A 24,103-nucleotide genomic window follows, 5' to 3' on the forward strand; every position below is an offset into this window, starting at 1 on the left:
AATTGTGTTGCTATTGTATAAAAGTAAAATAATTATAAGACGTAGTATGATAGTTACTTATTTTATTCTTTAATTAAAAGAGAATGAAATATATTTTATAAATAATCGTATGGCGAGGAAGAGATTAACCATTTTTATCCTTTTAAACTTACATCTTTAGGGTTCTTTGCAAAACATTCCATGTGGATTGCACCATTGTTATAAAAATATCTAGTATATTTTATTAGCTATTTCTAGAAAGTATAAATAACTACACATTTTAACCGTTTTTGAACCAAAAAAAATCCACCGGATATAATAAATTATAAATTTCTTTTTTGTGTATTTTACCTTTATTTAATGAAAAAAATGATTCCGTGTTCATAAGCTTGCACAAAGGGATACAAAAGGAATATGAAAAACGAGTTTCCGCCATTAATGCAAAGTACATAATCAGTGAAAATAGCTTGAAAGGGAAGAAGATTAAAAAGAAGGAACATTTTGGACTCTAGAAATGCATTATTGAATTATACTGAAACAATTTAGTCATGAAAGAACTCCAACAAAACCTAGATTCCTTACAAAGTTTAGGACCATTTTTTTTTCTTTTAAGGACAATTTACTTTTTTTTGGTTCATTGGTTTAAGAACCATTTCATTTTTCATGTTTCTTTATTTTTAGATAAGCCGTGGAATTTAATGTCAGTAATTAATAGCCTTATCAACAAATAAGCTGACCCAGATTTGTTTATGTTTTCCTCAAAGAAGAAAAAAGAAAGTTGAATGCTGTTGAAATAATTGCACTTTTTGAAGCTCCTTCCTGCCATCAATGGCAGGGCGATGCTATTGTCGGGGGTCTATATTTTCGTTTTGCTACGTGCCATATCCACCACGCAAGAACCACGGTCCACACAAGTCCTGGACCGCACGAATGACCGCTTGAGCCCCAAAGATTCCAGCTCTAACCGTTGCCTGCCATTTTCCCTACTATCTACCTCCACTCTCCCACACACCTCCTCCCCCCCCCCAACTCTCTTTCTCACTCTGGTTTAGTGTTCTTCTAAGTTTACAACTTAGTTTTTAATCATTCTGCTTTCTTTGGCTAAGACAGCTGCACGCTAAAAGCATTTTTTTTTTGGAGTCGTGGTAATTTGGGATTGCTATATTATTTTTAAGCATTCTTTTCTGTAAATTTTTGGGAGCACAGCTCGTTAATCGGTGTTGGTTTTCCTTTTGTTTTTCTCTTTCTCCGTAACTCCATATGAGGAAGATGACAAAGAACACAACTTCACAAGACTTGAGCAAAACGACCACCCACTTAGATTTCTCCAAGAAATCCAAGAACTTTAACCCCCTCGAGCCTTTTCTGGGTGTTCTTGGCTTCACTTTAGTCACTTGTCTCTTCATTGGGGCATTCTTTTACTTGGATTACCGGGCTGTCCTCCACCCTGGGTTCTCTTTATTTGGACGTAGTGGCACTACCACTAGTGGCACTACCACTTCATCATCATTACCATCAGAAGCAAAAGCAGCAATAGCTAAGGCACCAGCAAATGTGAATGGACGGCTGGGATTCCTTAATGGAGGTGGAGATACATGTGACATTTATGATGGGAAATGGGTGTGGGACGATAACTACCCACTTTACCAAAGCCAAGATTGCCCTTTTGCAGATAGCGGTTTCCGGTGTCTAGAAAATGGTCGGCCTGATAGTTACTACACCAAGTGGCGTTGGCAACCTCATGATTGCGATTTGCCAAGGTCCCTTTTCCTTTCTCTTTTGCCGACTCTTCATTTTTAGTAACTAGTGCCATCTCTGTTCTGCTTGCTGGAAAGAGCAATGGAAGCAAACTGTGTTGAACTCTATGTTTGTCTGTTTGGTTAGAAGAAGGTTGGAATTTTGGCATGTCTATGGAAGATGATTCACTTGTTATTTCTTATTTATCTATCCTTAATGTTCATGTTTTTTTGTTCTTGATTAGTGTCTTTGTTTTTCTCTTTGCGATTAAATTCGAATTTTATTGTAGTTTGTGGATAGTTTGTTGATCTGTTGTTAAGTTCTCCCCATTACAAATAATTTCTGATTTTCATGGCTGACAATTTCTTTTTTCTCGCTGGAATTAGCCTAAAAATCCTCCATTGAAGCGTCAAATTTGTATTCTCTGAGAAGCTGCATTATAAGTTTATATCTTCTTCCTTTTCTTCACTTTCTTAGTTAATTCTACGGAGGCATTGTTCATTTTTTTTTTTATATTTTGATTAATGGTCTTATCTGTTTGTTATGTAAAGCTGAAAACTCCCTCTTGTATGCGCTAGCATCATTTTTTCGCCTTGGTTTTAACATGGTTCTATTGCCAAAACGAGCATGCCTCTTTTTATGATGTTCCCATTACTGTTAACTATGTTATTTAGAAATTCTGTTTCATTGAAAAGGTATATTGAACATGACTTTATCTTCTTGATGACAGATTTAATGCAACAATGATGCTGGAAAAGTTGCGGAACCGGCGCCTTGCATTTATTGGTGACTCCATTGGAAGGAACCAATGGGAATCTATGCTTTGCTTGCTTGCTACTGCTATTCCCAACAAGGATTCAATTTATGAGGTGAATGGGAACCCGATTACTAAACACAAAGGGTTCTTGGTTTTTAGGTTTGAAGATTATAACTGCACGGTTGAATACTACAGATCTCCATATCTAGTGGTGCAGGGCAGTCCTCCAAAGGGGTCTCCAAAAGATGTTAGGATGACTCTCAAACTGGATCACGTGACCTGGACTCATCGTCAGTGGAAAGATGCAGATGTGCTAGTTTTTAACAGTGGCCATTGGTGGAGTTATGCGAAGACAATAAAACAGTAAATATCATCAACCTGATATATGATATATGTTATATATATTATATGGTCTTGTTTTTGTGTGTGTGTATGTTGAATTATACGAACTTAGTTTTTGAGGTGCTATGCCTGTAAATGGAAAATGTAGAGAATGTACTTAAAGTTATCCATCCTTTGTTACAATAGAAATGACTGTGAGATAACAGATTACAGTTTGTTTGATGCTAGTTTAACAAAGCTGCTGTTGGTTCTCGTTATAATCACATTGACTAATCTTTGGATTTATGTAATGTGGCAGTGGGTGTTATTTCCAAGAAGGGATGGAGGTGAAGATGAAGATGGACCTTACAAATGCATTCCAAAAATCCATCAAAACTTTAGTTGACTTTGTTGCCAGTCAAGTAGATACAAAGAAGACACAAGTTATGCTTCGCACCTATGCTCCTGTTCATTTCAGGTATGCCCCCTTTCTTTTCTCTTTAACCATCAACGCTTCATTTCTGATTCCTGTTCCTTTTTTTCTTTTCACAATCTTCACACTTTCTGCTATTGGCATTAAGATTGTTACATTTCAGGATGCTACATTAAATATTTATTTGCTTGTATGTGCAAGTAATAGAACTAAAAAGGTCAATAGTTCATGGCGGTGATGAAATGCCTTTGGCCGAGTTTAAATGTGAAAGTTTTCAATTGTTTGCATATTAGAGCAGCATTGAACTTAAGAGGGTTGTAGATATGACTCGCTTTCTGATATAAGTATTTCCGGTAAGATGAATGCTAATGAGCATGAATTTGTTTGGCATTTATAGTTTTGATATTGTTATACAGTCTATACTTATATGAATCGGTTTTTCAACATTGGCTATTAATCTATTTTCAGTTTCTCTTTTGAATCAAAATGTATATATGATACGAAGATATGAATATGATTTAATCACCATTATTGTGGATGGATGAACAGAGGTGGCACCTGGAATACTGGTGGACACTGTCATCAATTAAAGCTGCCTGACTTTGGTCCATTGCCGAATAACACTGGGAAACTTGTTGACATAGTCTCTGGTGTATTGTCAAAACACCCACAAGGGTTTCAAGTGATAAAGCTGATGAACGTGACTCCCATGACATATCAAAGGCAGGACGGGCATACATCGTTGTATCATTTTGGCCCAGGAAACGGGCCAGGTCCTATGAACCGTCAAGATTGTAGTCACTGGTGTTTGCCTGGTGTGCCTGACACATGGAATGAACTTGTTTATGCCCTTTTTCTCCAGCGGGAATACTCACGGTCATAAAGCTCTCAGGTTTCATTATGATGGGCATAATGTTTTCTGATGGTTGATCATATACGACAAATGGTTCATATTCCTCACCGATGTAGAGAGTTGAAACTTGGAAATCTTGTTCATTTGATCAATGAAATTATAACAAATTCTTTACTGCTTACTTCTAGTTTCGTCCATGTTCTAGCTAAGAGAGATTTCAATGAGGTCTCTACATCTTTCTCCTACGTTTTTTTTTCCTTTGCCTTCCATAAATTGCAGAATTGTTTTCTTGAAACTAGATTACGTAGGTAAAAAATTGCTGAAAATTTGCTGGAGCCTGGAAAATGGCAATGAAACTTCTTTCTTGGCTAAACCAAACTGCATGGACCAAACAGAACCACGTATTTTTTCCTTTGAATTTTGACAGATAAGCATGTTAAACTCTGCTATATACCCATCAAAGATCCTAAAAGGGAATGTTAGTGAAAAACCTTTATGGAAATTCTGTTGTCTGGAAGAACCCAGAATTAGATAAGAAAGTGAACAGCTGAATATAGAAACATGAATCAATGATTACACCAAAATAGATAAGGTTTCAGCGTTGCATGCACCTCTTGCTTTTTTTTGAGGTACAAAATAAACATTATTAGAGATAAAAAAGATGTCCATTAACACCAGTAGAGTGGAGTGGAGTGGAGTGAGTGGGAAATGTGTTTAATTCAGTCATCAAATGGGTATTGCTCATACCTAATGGTACAATCATGGAGCACCGAGCGAGACCCTATTCGACTTTGACAAGTTGCAAGCATGACGGTTTTAGCAGCACCCAAACAAGTAGCACAATCGGAGGTGGTGAGGTTTTGGTTACAAGCCGCGTGACCGTAGGCAAAAGCATTAGGGTATGGGGAGATGTTGAAGTAATCGTAACCTTTGCGCTCAGGCGTGAGGGTCTCTAAGTCTTGGAGGATGAAGGCCAAACTAGTGGCGAAAGGATCACCCTCGGAATAGCTACCAGAGTTGCAAAGAACACTTATGACGCTTGTATCTGGAACACTTATGACATTACTGCATAACAAAAGCAAGCCGATCATGGCTGCTGCCTGTTTTGGAAGATAACCCATCTCAATCTCAATCTCTTTTGCTTCTTCAATTGTTTCTGATAAACACAACGAAGAATCCTATGATTTTAAATGGTCTTTTTTTTTATTTTTTTTATTGGTTTCTCCATCACCATCAATAAATGGAGATTTATTAGAGTTTTTGTCCTTGTGCTTTTGTATTATTTTGTGATTTTCATTTCATCTAACATTTCATCGTTGATAACTATCTCTTTTAACTTATTACATATAGATTTTAACTATAACAAGCATCATTTATGCGATAGCTAAAGAGAATTGTTCATTTACCCCTGCGGATATATATATATATATATTTGTTCTCTGCAAGTCCAAAATTATTGCGAAAAATAAGACAATTTAATAAAAAGGTTGATTTGTTTTTACTCTTTTTAAGTTGTTGTTAGAAGTTTTGGGGACAAAACAACTTATAATAGGGTAAAAGTAGTCTATTAACGCAATTCAAATGATAATCCTACTTTTCGAAGCTTTGCACATCTCCCTTCTCTTATAAGTCAGTTGATTAAAAATTGATCATCATAACATATTATAGGTTGAAGATTTTACAGTTACAGCAGAATATTTAAATTTTTTAAAAATTGAGCCACTTTATAATATTTATAGTAATAAACCTAATCGAAAAGTATTTGTAATTTGTCTGATACGGATTTGAGTTGATCCTAACTTTTAACCGAGTGATTTTCTCTATTATCCACGTACCTCGAATTGCATTGAATGTAGGTTTGAGTAACACGAACCAAATATAAAAAAAAAAACAATATAAATACTTTCAGTAGAAAAGTTATTTTTTCCAGTAGAAATCAACAAATTTCCAGTAGAAATCAACAAATATCATAATTCTTACTATTTATAAGGAGAGGTACAAGAATGTTGGTTGAACAATCGGTATAAAATAATAATATTTAAACAGAAAACACTTTACTAATCTAACTAAGAGAGAGGGGGTGAAACATTCTCTTAATTTCTCTTAAGTTGTCACCCCTCACATGCTATGTGAAGCAGATTGGGTCTCTCGTATAATTGTGTTTCCTACATTTTTAACCTAATACTTTATAATTTAATACAACCCAATATTTGTTGTCTTTCTCCCAAAATAAAGATTATTTATTCAATTAATTTAATTAACTAAATTAATTTCTTAATTAAATAATATTCTCAACCTATTTCTAATTTCGTTAAAGCCATGACAACTTTACCATAAAAAAATCTTATTCAATTTATTCAACGGATTCATAATGACTAATTAATTTAATTCCATTCTCAAATTTCAATTATTTAATTATAAATAACTAAATAATAATTCAAAAAATCTTAAATTAATTCTCAATTAATTTCTATTGTTCATAAGAAAACACATTCATTTGTGAATGGGACACATTTATCTTACTTCATCATTTTATTTATTTTTACTAATACAATTTGTCTTTTCATATTACGATCCAACAACATAATACTGCTTATTATTAGTTAAACGCTAAATAAATATTTGTTTCCATTTTGCTTTTTGTGCAAAAATTGTTGAGAACAATATACAAGAAATATTAATGTAACTAGAGGTGAGCATGGGTCGGGCCACTCGCCCGAAGGCCCTCCTGAAATGTGGGAGGGTTTGGACAAAAATATAGGCCTGAAAAATGGGCTTGGATTAAAAAATAAGGCTCGTTTTAAAAACGGGTAGGATCTTGGGTAAGGCATTTTCAGCCCGGCTAGGCCCGAATTCACTAAAAGACAAAAAAAATCTGATTTTTTAATATTATTTTCTTGTTATTTTCTCCCTATTTTGTTACCATTTTACTATTATGTTGCTATTGTTTTGTTGTTATTGTTTGGAGATTATATAAAACTTATTTTATTGTTAATTTTGTTATTATTTTAGAGACGTTTGCTTGTTAAGTTGCATCTATCTTAGTGTTATTTAAGTATACATATTTTTTAAAATTTGTTTTCAACTTGTTGGGAAATATTTATTTTGATGTTTTTAGTATTTTTTATGTATTATATATATTTTTAAATTATATAAAAATAATATAAAAATTAATATGGGCATGTCGGGTTAGGCCGGGTTTTAGCATTTTATTTGGGTAGGGATTGGGCAAAATTTTAGGTCCATTTTTTGGGCCGGGTCGAGCCCAAGCCTAGCAAAGGGGTCTAAATTTTTAGTCGGGCCAGCCCATGTTCACCTCTAAATGTAGCCAATGGATATTTTATTGAATCAATTTATTCGAAAAGTATAAATGTACAAAAACGAATATACTACCGTTAAGGCACTAGATCGAACATTTACTTCCTCATTTGCTACTTAACAAGATTAAAATATAAGTCATATCATCAAAAAGTCAAACATGCCAACTGAAAAACTTTAATTACATCAAAATTGTTGTTTTATCTGTTGTTCGAACATGAAGTGGAATAAGAAAACTAGTCAAAGTTGAAATAATCTTTCCTTTGACAGTTTTAAAAATCAATAGCAAATGATTAGCACATCATCCAAACAAGTTGAAGGGAACTAGAATATATTTCTTCCTAAGAAGTAGAACCATGCTCCATCATACACTTTCCTTATCTATGCTTTCATTTGTTCCTCAAAGTATCCTCCTTTAGCGAAGCATAATGCAATAGCTATCAATGTTTGTCATCTCATTTCATCACATTTGTCATGTCCCCCCACCCCAACACCCCCCCCCAAAAAAAAAAAAAACAAGCGAAGATGACGAAAGAGCTACCTTCCATTAAGAGATTTCCATTTATCAATTAAAAGTTTTCAACTAAAGCATGCTTGTTTGCTACATTTTGCTTTGTTATAATAAGACTTTGGACATAAATATTTTGTTCATCGGCCGACTCATATTTTCCTTAGCATGTACTTCCATTCACCATTAGATCTTATTAGAAATTAAATAAAATTTGTCAAAATAAATTTTGTAAATTATATCAAAAACCATTTCATAAGCACAAATATTAAATTTTTATAAATAAGTCTCTCATTAGGTTCAAAGCTCTCTTGAGGAATAAGAATAATGATAAGCATCAACACTTTAAACTTCTTTCTTCTCGGCCAAGTTAGTCAACTAAAAGATGATGATCATAACGTGTAGCACAAAATTACTTTTCTTTTTTTGTTGAATAATATCAAATTAAAAGTCATACTATTAAAAAGTTAAAACATGTGTATTCAAAAATTTTAATTGCACTAAAACTATTATTCTACTACTGTTTCAACATGAAGTGTAAGAAGAGAAATAGTCAAAGTTGCAACATAATGTATATGTATTGTGAAAAAGACACCCAACGTTTAAATCATGTTTATATAGACTTGGAGGAGATGCATTTAAAATTTTGAAGAACCCCAAGTGGTTCGGTTATTAGAGCCGAAGTTAAGAAAATAAAGACAAAACTATAGGCATTCATTCATGCAAGCCCGCATTGATGAACCAAATGGACCTAATCTCGAAGCTCATGGACGGCAAGGAGGAAGGTAGATGAATTAACCTATGTAATCTTAGTGGACCGAAATTAAATGATTTCATTAATTGGCATAAATGTGATATAAAAATCAAGTTGTGTTTCTCTTGCCAGTAGATTAAGTTATTATGTTTTATATATTAAATATAACTTTAGAAATTAATAAAATTTATGTTCGAAAGGTTTTGATGATGAAGAAAATACATTTTAATTATATCAATGATGATGTTTCTTTCTTTTCATTTTAAATTGTTAAGGTTCTTCATCCGAGAACAATTGTTTTTATTGAGTTCAAATACTAATAGGGACCATGAGCAAGATTTTTCAAATTCCATTTTCTTGTTCTTAAATTCAATTATTTGAATCCTAAGTTTGATATTTAGTTATTTTTTGTTCTCGTCTTTTTCTTGTTTATTTGAAGAAAAAAAAATTATGGAGTCAAATTCATCTAACATTCAACCAAGATTCAATATTTTGGAACCCAACTCACTTCCACTCGATTAATTAGCCTCAAATTATGATTTCAAAATTCATGTTTATAGCCGGCCAATGAGTAATATACCTATTTATATGTACAGTACAATCAATACATGCATATGCACATAGCTTGAAATAGTTTAATATTCTAACTGAAACCTCCAAGTTGTCCAAGTTGTTCCACGTGTATTGCCATTTCTTCCATCTTTTCAACCATCTCCACCATCGAATACACGAAGGTAGCCAATCCTAACCCATCAGTTCTCTCCAAATCATTAGTTCCAAATGTGGAAGGACCCGGAATTTGGCTTAGTTCTTGTCTCACTGTCTTCAATTTGGGTAGTATGCTATCCTCGGATCCACATTTTTTCATCTTTTTTATGCTTTCTCCCAGTTCTCTTAGTGTCCATGCTAGTGATGCTACAATTGCTTCACATGGTTCCTTCACCGGCTGACGAAAGGTATTACTTTCTGATGGCTGATGATAACAATATTTGAAAAAGAAAATTCAGCAAAAGCGAATAATATATGGAAGATTCTCCCAAAGAAACATTTTGGTTTCTGAAGAAGATTTAGTTGTACCTGTGTCGGTGATTTAAGGCAGCCTTTGAGTGAAAGGATGGTTGTAGCCAAATCTCTTAAATCTTCCCCTAATTTTAGGTATATTCCCCAAGGGTAGCAAAACCCAAATTTTGCATGCCAGGGTTCCCAGCTTGCAAAATTTACCTGCACAAATTTTCGTTGTTTATCAAACAATAATAATTCTGATATTGATTTTAAGATGACAGAAACAAAGAAATACTATACCATGAACAAAAAAGAAAGAATAATATACCAATGATAAGAATAATATACCAATGATTCATCCTTTGTCTTGGAATGCAGGACTGATTTGCATTTACTACTGAAATTAAAACTAGACTTCTCCTTCTCATTGACATTTCCAAAGTACTCCTTTGAGAACCCTACAATAAGATTGTGGATCATAATAAAATTCAAATTTACATTGAATTTCAATTAAATTTAAAATCAAGTAAAATCAAATTTTTAACTAATAAAACTCTTTAGATATTATTTTTCCTACCCACAACATTTGGATTTGAAATTTTATTTAAAAATTATTGGGTTACAACAAGCATGGGTATAAACTTTGGAATGATTTGAATGATAAAATTGATACGCTTATCACAAGCCTAGGTAGTACCGAACTAATTTGAGATCCCTCCTTAGGCTTAATGTAAGTTATAAATTCTAGCACCAGGTCTAGCCCCAGGCCCTAACCTTGGGCTAAGGTGGAAATAGACAAAAGCATATGTAGAACCAAAGATTTAACCATAAGGGTAAGTTTACTATGGCTTGTACTGTTAAAATAAATGAATAGAAAACCTTCGAGAGAGACAGCAAGGTCTTCGAAGCGGGCGATTAAAGAGTCATGGAGTTCATCACTAGCCCAAATGGGGAAGACGAGCAAACTTATAAAGAGACAGATGGCGAAGCCCATGGCAATGGTGGAAAGACGGTCACGGGCTATTTCCAACACTTGTTCAGCACGTAAACCCGACACTACAACCAGGCTAAACGTGAGAATGAATATCATTGTTCCGTAATCGAATTTCTTTTTAACGTTTGGAACCTGTCGAGTGTATGTTGCGGCCGCACCTGAGAACAAGATTCCAGTCAAAAGTTCAAAAATCATCGCAATGACTTCAAACAAGTCGGAAAACAACCCTTGATTACACAACAATGGTTTATCCATCCATGGACTCATACAGGGAAAACTTGAATATAAAAAGTTTCTTTAGTTATGTCCATCCATGGACTCTTATAGGGAAAACTTGAATCTTGAGTAGAAGAGAATTTATTGCAAGCGCAGCAGCCATACCAAATATGAAGACAGTAATGGCGACAATTATAGCTTTGCCAACCCCACCCACTGCTTGGGCGAAAATTGCCGCTAAACACCCCAGTCCACCTCCTAGTACTGTCCCAATTCCTCGATTTATGCCCTTGCTTAGTGTAGCGCCTGACAAACAGGTATAAAAAAAGATAGCAAACTTGTAAATTTAACTGAAACGAACCTAACATATGTACAAATTAAGAAGCAATTAAGCATATCACCTGCAAAGAACTCGAAGACAACCACGACAGTCATAATGGCCCACATGGCATTTTCTCCAACTTGCTTGTACAAAGGATCAAGTAGATAGAGCAGTGAAACGAAAACTAAAGCAACACCAACCTTGATACTATGAATCACTTTTCTCGTCATATGCTTATTACTTTTCATTTCTTTAAAAAACAAATCAATGGGGAATTGACAACAAATGTCACCGACTTCCTTCTTCTTTTCTTTAGAGCAAGGGACAACCCCTTCTCCATCTGGAATATCTATAACAGTCGAGCCCATTGCTCAAACAAACACTACCACTAAAACTCTCTTGCTCGTGTTATATATATAATTTGATATCTGTTGAATCTTCACTTGCTAGTTGAGGGTTTTGGTGGGGGAGAACGGGCTATATATAAGCATGTCAGGTGATAGAGACAGCCATAAAATGGGAAATGATGATGCCTCAGCTCCAAAAGAAAAGTGGGCACGAACTAATACTAGCACTTTGTACGAACCTCTAGAACCTAAAGATATGATGCTTCAAACATACATGTGCGTCAATCCAAACATAGGGTTAGCAACACCTCATCAAATATTTAATAACTTTTCATGAGCTTTTTTGGTTATTAGAGTGTATACCAATTTTTTTTTTTTTGAATGAGAAGAATTATCAAAAGCTCTAACATTATATTAAGTATCCAACGTAAATAACTAATAATAAATGGAGAAATTGAATTTAATATAAAATTACATAAGAAAATTACATTTTGAAGAAAAGATACATGTTTAAATTTTAAAGATATATTGTTGAGAGGGATAATTATAAATTTTAAATATAAAACATAAAACCAAGCGTAGAGAGTATTAAAAAAATAATCAATTTAAAATAAAACATATTTACTTTAATGTTTTTGTTTGATGTATGCATAGTGTATTTTGCACTAAATCACATGTATAATATAACCGTATATATTTAATATAAGATTTTCATGTCAATAAGAAACAAAATCTTAAATGAAGGAGTTTATAGCGCAACATGTGAGGAGCCTATTAATAGATATGTAAACATTTTATAATATTAAAATAATATTTTTAAGAGATACTAGTAATCAAAATAAATAATTTTTTTATCTATTTTGGAATAAATTATTTTTAATCTTAGAATGAATTCTATTAGAGAGTTTTTCTTTTACATAATTATATATGGATGTCTTATTTTTAATGACTATTTTTTGTTGTTTGTAGGTTTTTAATATTTGGTCTACTATTTTATTTTATTTCATTTACTTTTTTGCTATTTCTATAAATATTTAAATTCTTATAAAATGAAATGTCGAAACCATTTTTTTTGAAAACAACAGTAATCGACTTTGTGAAACTAAATGTGGAGTCGCCACCAATCTTTTGTTTTGGTGTGATTGGACCACCTTAATAAAATATTTTATTCCATTTAAATCAGTTTTGGCCTACGAAATTTGAGAAAACGGGTTTGGGAGCCGGCTACGTACGAGGAAGGATTAGCACCCTCGCTACACCCAAAATTGGTACCGAATTGATTAAATAATGTCCTTATGTCTAAAAAAAATTTTTGAAATAGGATTTCTTTTAAAACACTTGAATGACTCAAATTGGACGTCAAGATTCACTTGTTTCAAAGGAATACAGTATCACATTCAGCACGTTAGGACACGATTCTTTAAACCCTCAAAACTATGATCAATTTCGATTTCTAAAAGACCATACACTTGAAAATTACAAAAGGATGTTCGCTCATTTGGTCCAATGAAAAACCCAAACCCAGCACGGTAGGGCACAATTTCTCGAATTTCCAAACATTGAACATTACCTTGTTTTAGAATTTAGAAAATACAGATGAAATTTTAAAGGAATATTTGATTATTTTGGACAAACGGAAAATCGAAACCCAACACGGTAGGGCACGATTCCTCGAATTTCCAAACATCAAACATTGCCTTTGTTTTGGGAGAGTCCCTTTCATTGTAGTTTTAAAATAGAAAGAATTGGTGATTAAAAGGTAATTGATTGAGCTAAAACTTTTAAATAGCCACTCATAGTAAAAACATGCATAAGAATAATGACATATTATCTTGTCAAAGCATATTGCCAAAGCATTTACGGATCATGAGGTTTTAAGGCATAAACAATCGAATATGAGCAATATAAAAGCAATGAATTTAAAATGCGACCCATAAAACAAATAATCATACACTATTCTAACATTTATGCTAACAAATTTTAAGAGATATTAACAATATATTTATAATCTATAATAGAAAATAAACATAAGGCAAAATAAAAAGTAAATAAATAGATTTAAATAATAATGAATAAATTTAAAACAATTGATGTGAGAGGGTAGTTCTAAGAATCAACAATATACAACAATTTAAAACGAACGATATATGAAATATTTACATGCATATATGTAAGTGTGAAAATAATGTTGAAACACTTCAAGATAAATAATTAGAATCTAAAATAAAGTATTTAAAACAATTTAATCATAAAATAGATCATAAGAATAAGAACCACAATAAATCATGTGTAACATAGTAATATATAGATTAATTTTTAAAATAAATCTTATGCAAGAAAATAAATAAGTAATATACAAAACGGTACATATATGTGTCTACAAGAAATAACATACATAAAAATAAAAAAATGATTAAATGTAAATTATGTATATATATACAATAATAATGTATAAAAATATTTAAAATAGCCATGATACAAAACTTTTAAAATAAAGAATTTACATAAAAGGGAATTTTAAAAATGAGTAAATTATATGAATAAAGTACTTTAAAAAATATACAAACGAAAATAAATAAAAAATGAATAATATAAGATAATTTAAAACAATGAATAATATAAAAAATGAATGATAATCTAAAATAAATAATAAAACAATTTTACATGAAATTAAAAGGAAAAGGACTCAACTGAAATAAAGATAAAATCAAAAAGATAATCCATAAACGAATAAATCGTTGGAGCTTAATTTAGGACTGAAATACAATGCGTGCAAACTTATGGGGATTAAAAATGAAATTATCCCAAACTCCAAAACGCAATGCTCAAACACGGACTAAATCAGTATTGAAATAAATTATGAGGTACAAATTAAAATAAAAGAAAACAGGATTTAGAAGAACAGCTAATGCGGGGGGACTTGACCCGCAAATACCCCATCAACTAGGAAACGCTCGGATCTAGTCTGCGGGTCGGGTCCAAACGCGGGTCAAAGGCCATGAAACGACGCCGTTTCACCACTAACACTCACGGCCTAAAACGACGCCGTTTTAAAGATATTTAAAAAAAAAAACTAAAACCAATCCAAAAAAAATGGCAGATCATTTCTTCAAAGAAAAAACCCTAAAGCTTTTCTAAAACTCTCTCAACCTCTCTTGGGAGCTTCGTCGGCGCTAAGTATGCCTCCATCTCCGCCGCGGCTCTAACTGGATCCCTAAGGGTCCATTTGCCTTTGGATCGGAGGGGGAAATGTCGACTAGATCGACACTGAACGATAGGTAAGCGAACCTTCTTCTTCCCTTTTTTATATTTGTCAAATAGATTCAAAATAAATGAAAAACGAAAAGAAAAAAAAAACTACGAATCGATGAATGAATCACCTTTTAAAAATTGATTTCTAAATGCATCTTTTTTGTATTTAGTATGCCTAGAAGAGTTACAATCCAAAATGAAAAAAATGGCTTTATAGCCAAATAAGAAAAATACAATCTTTTTGTCCCGTTTTTTTTTGTGCTGTTGTGTTTGCATTGGTTTGCAGGTACGAAGGAACTAGGTGGTGTGTACGGAGGTGGTACGGGCGTGTCGACATGGAGGAGCGAGCGATAGTAGCGCTGGAGGCTGCTGCGGTGCAAAGCAGATGAGGCTAGGGTTAGGGTTTCCAAAAACTTTGAAAGGATTGGGCCTATGTAACACTCCTAACCTGTATCCGTTGCCGGAATAAGGTTATGAGGTATTATTTGACTGAACAAAACTTCTATAAGGTCAAAGATACTCACTATCAAAACATAATCGAATATCTAATAACAAATTAACTACTGTCAAGTTATAACTAAAACATTTCACCACATTAGTTTAATTATAAGGCTTCTCTAAACAAAATAAGCAAGCCATCTTCGCATGGCTATAATGTATACAAAGTCGAAATATCATTCTACATATAGTCTATCCTATACATGCCTTCAACCATGATGATATACAATCTTCTCAACTCACATAATGACTCGATAGTGTGATAATATCTCCGGCCCTTCCAACTCGAGCTAAAGTATAAACCTATAAGAAATGGAAAAGAGAACACGGAGTAAGCTTCAATGCTTAGTAAGTTTTAAGCAATGCAAACAATTAATTTACTTATAGATCGATTATTTCAAATTTTCAAGAAATCATTCCTAGATAATTACCATTTTGGCCAAGTATCCATGAACATAATGCATATTTAGCAAATTCACCTCACTTGAATCTGAACTCAATTAAAACCAAATATTGAAATCACAAATAAGATCATAAGAACTCGAAAAGCATCTCATTAACAAGTTTTAACCATGTTTGCAACAAAATCACAAATTCACTACAAGCTGTCTTCCTGAGCAATAGTCACTAAATTATTTATAACTGGAGATAAGAAACTCCAAATCAAGTGTTGTTAATTTTCCCTGAAATTAGACTCATATATCTTCCATCCATAAAATTTTCAGAATTTTTGGTTTGACCAATCAATACCAGATTTTTATTGAAGTTTCCCCTGTTTCACTGTTTGACTATTCTGACCACTCTTCACTACGAATCAATTTTCTTATTATACAGAATTCGAAATATGTTATCGTTTATTTCATTTGAAACTAGACTCATTAAGGAGTCTAAGGATATAAATTTTATCTTATAACCATTTTTGTACCATTTATAATGATTTTCTGAAAACAGAACAGGGGACCTCGAAGTTATTTTGACTCTATTCCATGCCACTTCAAATATCTCATTATTGGCAATTCTTTTGCTCACACAGTTTCTTTTATAAGAAACTAGACTCATTAATATTTCATGACATAATTTATTCAGCTTCTAACTCAACTCCCAAAATTTATGGTGATTTTCTGAAATCACGTTACTGCTGCTGTCCCAAGCAGATTTATTACCCATTCTTGCATTCATATTATTTAATATGTATATCACCAAATCAATCTCATATAACCTTTCACCATAACCGAATACACACATACACATATGAGATTTTCACATATACTTCTCATTTCTCAATCATGATTCAATTCCGATCAATCTAACATATAAAAGTATATAATACATACCTGATCAACTTAATGTATTTGACATATTCAATGGCAGTTTACTACGAACATTCGAAATCATAATCTTACTCCAATCATCGGCATTAAGTCTGCTAGGTTTAAAACCCAAATCCAATCACCACCACAAAGCATGCGGGACTTTAAGCCCGAATATAATACCAGCACGAATGCCTTCGGGGCTTAGCCCGGATATAACACCAGCACGAATGCCTTCGGGGCTTAGCCCAGATATAACACCAGCACGAATGCCTTCGGGGCTAAGCTCGAATATAACACCAGCATGAATGCCTTCGGGACTTATCCCGGATATAACACCAGCACGAATGCCTTCGGGACTTAGCCCGGATATAACACCAGCACGAATGCCTTTGGGGCTTAGCCCGGATATAACACCAGCACGAATGCCTTCGGGACTTAGCCCGGATATAACACCAGCACGAATGCCTTCGGGACTTAGCCCGGATATAACACTAGCACGAATGCCTTCGGGACTTAGCCCGGATATAATTCTCCATTATCATGCACATATATATATCATAACACATTAGCATTTTATTTGCATTACTTGAACACAAGCACAACGTGCTTATCAACCATTCCACTTTCGGCTCAATAGCCACATACAAAGAATACGATTTCATTTCTCTATCCAACATGATTTCTATAACCATTCGGCTACAAGTCATATACACAAATTATTTATCCCACTACGTAATTCAAGTAGAACCAATAGGTCACATTTATTTATTATGCTTATATACCATGATTTTATCAAATCATAAGCTAAGTTTCATTACTCAAAGACTTACCTCGAGTATATTTGAACAGTTACGGATAGGCTACTCGATTACTTTCTCCTTTCCCTTATCCGATTTCGATCCTCTTAGCTCTTGAGCTTAATTTAAACAAATAAATTTATTTAATTATTTATCAATTGAGCAATTCAATTTAATGCATGTATATCGTACAATTAAAGTACAATTGACCTTATTAACTACTATTTTAACATCATGCATATGCTCCACTCATTACAACCGAACATATTACTAGCTAATCACCTTGAAATTTCGAGTTTAATAAACATCACTTAATTTCATATAATAATACATATCATCCAAGGTCGACACACAAGTCAAATGCATCACTCAAAATGCTAAAGTCCAATTAAGTCTACTATTATAGCATTATCAAATTTGTATACTTGGTAAGTCACAATAGAATACATTCGGCAATATGTATCGGTTCAAATATTTCTTTTAACATTAAACTCGGCTTATAACCTTCCCCATTTTAAAAACATTCTCCACTAACTAGACATGTTTACAAGCCTAAGCCGAATATCATTTAGACATTTGAGAAATCATTTCTCAACTCAACTTAATTGTATATACCTCTCTCAAAACATTCTCACCAATTTTATTATATAATTTAAAACCTTTGTTCAAAATAATATTCACTATAATATTAGGGCCGAAATCTTCAATTAGCTAACATAGCCTCTTAAATTCAATATAATCACATATATATATAAAACCTAAATCTCTCTCTTAACACATAATTCACTAACTTGGATTTCATTTCCTAATTAATTTTTAATTTTTTTTTACTCCAAAGCCGAATGCCTCTCAAGCCTTAAGCTCATGATCTTTTCATTATTAAGCAAGTGTTATAACACAACTAACATCCATTTTCAATTTGAACATCAACATAAAAATATTAAACATGAAAATTCATAGCCGAAAGTTATTTAACTTAAGCTACCCTTATATTTTTACTTATCACTTCATACCATATTATCAAAATGACTAATTATACTTATATAATTACTATCAAAGCCGAAACCTATACATAACATTATTCAAGATTTATACCCTTAAATTCATTTACAAAGCCGAACCTCTTGATATGAAAATCTCTAATTATTTCATACAATCACCCAACGGTATTTGTTCTCATTTAACACTAAGAAAAAAAAAACAAAAGATTTATTCATGTAACTCAACAAGTCCAAATTCATCCCTTTCACATATAAATGCTAACAATCAAGTATTAACTAGCTCAAATTCCATTAAACCATAAGAACAACAATCCATTCACTTCAATTTCTCCCATGGCCGAATGCTCAAAACACCACACAACTAAAAATTTTGTCATGGGCTAAGTAAGGAACTTAATACCTAACTTAAAATATGCTAAAAATCCAAGAGATAACATGAATTACTTACCTTATTTAAGGCTTAAAATCACCGAATGGTTTGCCCCCTTTTCTTCTTTAAAATCGGCTAAGAAGGAACAAGGATGAACACCTTGTTTTCTTCACCCTTTTTCCCATTTTTATTTCTTATTATTCTATAATATAAAGCCATTTAATTAAAATAATGCTAATATAAAATTCATATATTATATGTTAACTAATAACATGGCCGGCCACTATCTAAAATGGTTAATTTGACATGCAAAACCATTCCTTTCAATACATGCATTAATAGACCATTATAAAATTAGCCTATCACATTTCAAAAGTGTCTCACATAAGTCCTATTAAATAAATTCACATACAAATGACCAAATCAAAGCATGAAACTTTTACACATGCATTTACTCACATCAAAAACATAGAATATGACATTTAATTATTTTTATAACTCGGTTTTGTGGTTCCGAAACTACTTCCCGACTAGGGTCAAATTAGGGCTATTACAGCCTATCGGGCTCTATTTTGTTGGGTTTTTGTAATTGTAGGATTGGGCTTGTAACTGGGTTTTAACTTTGGGCTATGTAAATTGGACAGTGGACATTTAATTATTTGGTTTTTTTTTTGTTTTGATATATATTTTTTAATTTTTTGGGCTGGTTAATGGTTTTGGGCCCGGGTAAATTTGGGTACTTACATGAAAAATATTTAACATCAACCATTTGATGTTAGGCAGCTTTTGTTATATTTTATTGTCGTCCTTTTTGGCGTTCCTCAGCGATTGTGTAATGACTTTGGCAATTATCAGGCATTTTCACTTAATAATAAAAACTTTATTTTTGCTAAGAAAAAAAATTCTAATATCTACCATTAGATTTAAAACTAATTAAATTTTTTAATCATGAAATATTATAAAAATAATTTAATTAACCCATATAACTAATACGATAACATACATATAACTAGGAGTGAGCGTTTGATCGAATCGAATCAAATGAAAAAATTTCGAGTTAATCGAGTTAATGAATCATATTTTATCATCCTAACTCCATTTGAAATTTTCTCGAATCAAGTCGAGTGAGATGAAATTTGAATCATACATTTTTGTTCGAGTTAAATTTTAAAAAAATAATTTTAGATCCTTATAACCACTGTCACCCACTGTAATAAAATTTATCCACAGTAATTAAATTTGTTATTAACTTTCATCACCTCATAATTTATTTATTAATCTTTTATATACGGGTTAGCTTCTTTGATTGCTTAGTTGTTTCAATTATCTTCAGATTCTTATCCCTATGTATTTTGAAATTAAAAAATATATTAAATGAAAAAATGTGATTTTCTAATAAAATTTATTTTAAAGAAATTGACACAAACATAAAATTTTAACATGAATATTTTATGACATTATTAATAATTAAATTTTAATATAAATATTCAATATGATTAAGCAATTTAATAATATAAATAATATAAACTATGAAATTTAATTTAATCATATAAATAATAGATATAAATAAAATTATTACTATTTAGGTTTAGGGATTTTTTTTAGATGTTTTTGATTTTTTTATAGGAGTAAAGGGTAAAAAGTAAAAGTTTAGGGGGAAAATAAAAAGTTTTGGGGAATAAAATTTTGAGGGAAAGTAATTAGGGGGAGTAAAATTTTGGAAGGAAAATATTAAAAAAAATTGAGAGGATGGGTTTGGGGTGATGGGAGGTGGGATGGGAGAGGAGAAAAAGTTTTAACGGGAAAATGGGAGGGAGTAAAAATTTTGGGGAAAAATAAAAATTTTTGAGGGAAAGTAAATGGGAGAGTGAAATTTTGGAGGGAAAACATTAAAATAAATATTTGGTGGGTGATAATGCTCTAGAATAACGTATTTTCATGTATTAATCATGTGTTTATTCTGGGCTTGATCCTACTAGTTTGAGCTATTTATGTCTTTTTATCGATTAGGGACTGATTTGGAGGCAAAAGCAAAATTAAGGGACAAAAGTGCGAATTTGAAGACACAATGGGCTGATATGTGACACAGGAAAAAAATTGTGCCAAAAGTGCGAGCATGGAAGACACAAGGACTAAAAATGCAAAAAGAAGAGATTTTATTTTATAAGACTCCATTTTATTTATATTAGAATAATTAATATTAAGATAATTATTAGGATTATTTAATTTTAGGATTTTATTTTAATTATCTTTATTTATCTTTAATTAAATATATTTATCTTTTTAGAATTTAAGTTAAATTAGACTATCTCCCTAGCACTATAAATAAGGGGTGAAGTGACTCTATTTGGGGTTTATCTTTTTCTGTAAACACTCTCCTCCTGAAAGTCTAAGCTTTTGTTTCTTTATATTTTCTTTCAATAAAATTCCCTTTTCTATTTTTATATTTATTTCTTTTTCCACCATTATCATGAGCCACTAAAACCTATTTAGCCGAAAGTTGTCAATATTCCCCAAAAAGGGTTCTTGAGGCCTAGAATCCGTACTTAGCCTTCTCGCCAAGTATTCATCGTTTCTCCACACTACGGGCTGACGCTTCCGTCCATGGCCCTTAAGAAGTAAGCTTTTCAGCATATGCAAAGGTGGCCGCTTTGTATGTCTTGGAAGGATTGCATAGTCGGTTCGTTAACTTACTGCGTCAGAGATTGGCGAGCCAAAGAGACGAAATGGGGTGGGATTCGCCACTGAGAAACGTTGATCTAGCATAGATTACTGGCTAGAGTCAGGTTCCCTAAAAATCGTAAGTCTAATATTTGGAGCTGGTGGTTGTAGGCGTCTTCTTCCACTATAACTGGGTTACTTAAGTTGAGAAGGGTCATTTAAAAGCCGAGGATCGAACTCAAGGCGAAATGAGACAACTGGAGGCTGGAATCTACCAATAAGAATTTCTTTTCCTTTAACTCTCTTTATTATTTTTATTATTTTCGTAATCACAATTTCAGTCAACTTTAGATTCTGTTGTTTATTTTTTCCAAATCAAATCTTTAATTCTATTATTTTTTTATTTTTTTTCTGTCACGTAGGTTTTCTTGGGCACGATTCTTGTAATACCCCGAAAATCTTTACAGTAATATATTATCCTTGATATAATAAAATAAGGAAATAAAGTGATAAAAAGGGAAGTTTTGAGTTATGGCAACATTGGGAAGTAAATTATGATATCTTGATTCAGGAAAGGACTAAATTGTAAAAGTCAAAAAAGTTTTGTTGCCTAAGAGTAAATACTCAAGACTTAAGGGGTTAAAGTGTAAATATGAAAAAGTTAAGTTGAAGGACCAATAGTGTAAATATTTTAAGGGTAGAATGATCTAGAGACTAAGGAAAATGGATAAATTAGGACCAAATTGAATAAGTGAAGAACTATGAGGGACTAAATTGTAATTTTACCAAATTAAATGATGACTAAAGGATGGAATTCTAAAAGATCATGAAGGGCAAAATGGTCAATTAGTAAAGAGAGAATTCTAGAATGTAATGATTATGTTGATGATATTTTAAATTAATTAATTAGATTAATATTATTTTATTAATATTTTATGAGATATTTAATATTATTTTATTATTATTTATTTAGTATATAAGGAAAAGAAAGATGAAGAATTTTCATCATCTTTCCTTTCCATGCAAACCAACGTGAGAAAGAGTAAGAAGAAAAGAAGTTTTCTTTCTTTACAATTTAGTCCTTTCACCAAAAATTCATTATTCTTACCTAAAAATTGGAAGAATTTCCATAGCTATCAAGAGAGAAAGATAGCAAGGAGATGATGGGGAGCAAGAATTTCAAGTTGGATTCAAGAAATAGAAGCTGGAGGAGAGAGAAAAATCAAGTTAAAGATTGAAGTTAATAAGAAAAGGTAAGAACATTAAGATTTCAATATATTTTTAAGTCTAATATTGTTGAAAAAGCATGGAATTGATGTTAATGTAGAGTTTTCTTTTATATGGTTCCATGTTTTTGATATATTAGTGAAGGGAAATGAGAGAAAATAATGGGAAATATGGTAGAAAATGGAAATAGGAGTGTTATAAACTTGGTAACCAATATGTTGCACTAAAGTAGTTTTAGACAGCAGTAATAGGCTAATTTTGAAAAATCACCAAAAATGATAGAAATTGAATTAGAAGCTAAGGGTGATATGGAATTAAATCTTATTGAGTCTAGTTTTATATAAAATAAATATAGAAAGTAAAGTAATTCTGTATTCTGAGATATTTATATTTTTGTGAGACTGGTTCAGAATGATTTCAAGATCCCTTGTTCTGACTCGGAAAAATCACTAAAAATTATACAAAAATAATTTTGTTACATAATTTATATGGTTAAATTCCTTAATGAGTCTATTTTTATAAGAAACAAATTATAACATCATTTGAATTCTGTTTAAAGAGATAATTAAACTTTAGTGAAGAGTGGTCAGAACTGTCAAATAGCAAAACAGGGGAGACTTTAATGAATAAAATGTACTAATTGGATAAACCAAAAATTCTGAAAATTTTATGGTAAGAAGACATGTGATTCTAGTTTCAGGAAAATGTAACGGATCTTAATTTTGAGTTCTGTAGCTTAATATATAAATAATTTAGTGACTATGATGCAAATGGACAGTTTTGAATGTACATATAAGTAAATAGTGAAATTATTGAATATGTTACTTGTTGCATGTTATATAAATTAAGGATGTGGAATGGAGAGGAGGAGGAGGAAAATATGTATGAATATTCATCTAGCATGGCTAATTTGCATGTTTTAGGCTTAAGGACTAAATTGAATAAAAGGAAAACTTTATGAGCAATTTTGTAAAAATATCAAAAATAACTAAATTGCATGAAATAGATTATTTTATTATTTAAATTACAAAATTTAACAAAATTATCAATTCAGTTCAAGATCGGGGAGAAACATGTTTTAGGGATTAAATTGAAAAGTGTTGAAATTGTGAAAAATTTTGATATTTTATAAAATTCATGGACTGTTATCGATATGTATGATAATAATAGCTGGAAATAAGGATTAAATTGCAAGAATTTTATTTTCTTGACCCTAAGGATGAAATCGTCATTAATTAAAAGTTTAGGGGCAAAATGGTAATTTTTGTCTGGAGCATTAATTAAATGCATTAGAATATGAAATGAATGAAAATGATGATCAAATTTATTTATAAAGATCCGGACGACACAAATACGAGACTTGATCATGGAAAAGAAAATATATCAGAATAATAAAATCATAAACACGAACAATCAATGAGGTAAGTTTGCGTAACTTGAATT

The 24,103-nt window shown here is 31.9% G+C and overlaps 2 protein-coding genes across 2 annotated transcripts; one reads left to right on the top strand and one right to left on the bottom strand.

The window, feature by feature from the left end:
• Positions 1-564: 564 nt before the first annotated feature.
• Positions 565-4,261, top strand: LOC107922703 (protein trichome birefringence-like 11). Its single transcript, XM_016852836.2, has 4 exons — positions 565-1,739; positions 2,447-2,836; positions 3,114-3,272; positions 3,777-4,261. Exons 1-4 carry the CDS (start codon positions 1,240-1,242, stop codon positions 4,108-4,110), a joined length of 1,383 nt encoding a protein of 460 aa, XP_016708325.1. The 5' UTR covers positions 565-1,239; the 3' UTR covers positions 4,111-4,261.
• A 4,913-nt stretch (positions 4,262-9,174) lies between these two features.
• On the bottom strand, positions 9,175-11,635 carry LOC107923708 (aluminum-activated malate transporter 14). Its single transcript, XM_041081118.1, has 6 exons — positions 11,274-11,635; positions 11,038-11,178; positions 10,542-10,814; positions 10,011-10,120; positions 9,738-9,881; positions 9,175-9,633 (listed from the first exon to the last, which is right to left on the bottom strand). The coding sequence occupies exons 1-6, from the start codon at positions 11,560-11,562 to the stop codon at positions 9,304-9,306; spliced, it is 1,287 nt and encodes a 428-aa protein (XP_040937052.1). The 5' UTR covers positions 11,563-11,635; the 3' UTR covers positions 9,175-9,303.
• Positions 11,636-24,103: the final 12,468 nt, after the last annotated feature.

This window comes from Gossypium hirsutum, chromosome A11, assembly GCF_007990345.1.
Source record: "Gossypium hirsutum isolate 1008001.06 chromosome A11, Gossypium_hirsutum_v2.1, whole genome shotgun sequence".
NCBI lineage: Eukaryota > Viridiplantae > Streptophyta > Magnoliopsida > Malvales > Malvaceae > Gossypium > Gossypium hirsutum.

What these genes read in the sequence shown, in the direction of transcription:
- LOC107922703 (XM_016852836.2), top strand. Translation starts at nt 1,240, where the DNA reads ATGAGGAAGATGACAAAGAACACAACTTCACAAGACTTGAGCAAAACG. An exon ending in CATGATTGCGATTTGCCAAG is followed by an intron (nt 1,740 to 2,446) that starts GTCCCTTTTCCT and finishes TCTTGATGACAG; the next exon opens with ATTTAATGCAACAATGATGC. An exon ending in TATGCTCCTGTTCATTTCAG is followed by an intron (nt 3,273 to 3,776) that starts GTATGCCCCCTT and finishes ATGGATGAACAG; the next exon opens with AGGTGGCACCTGGAATACTG.
- LOC107923708 (XM_041081118.1), bottom strand. Translation starts at nt 11,562, where the DNA reads ATGGGCTCGACTGTTATAGATATTCCAGATGGAGAAGGGGTTGTCCCT. An exon ending in TGTCTTCGAGTTCTTTGCAG is followed by an intron (nt 11,179 to 11,273) that starts GTGATATGCTTA and finishes CCTGTTTGTCAG; the next exon opens with GCGCTACACTAAGCAAGGGC. An exon ending in CCTTGCTGTCTCTCTCGAAG is followed by an intron (nt 10,121 to 10,541) that starts GTTTTCTATTCA and finishes ATCTTATTGTAG; the next exon opens with GGTTCTCAAAGGAGTACTTT.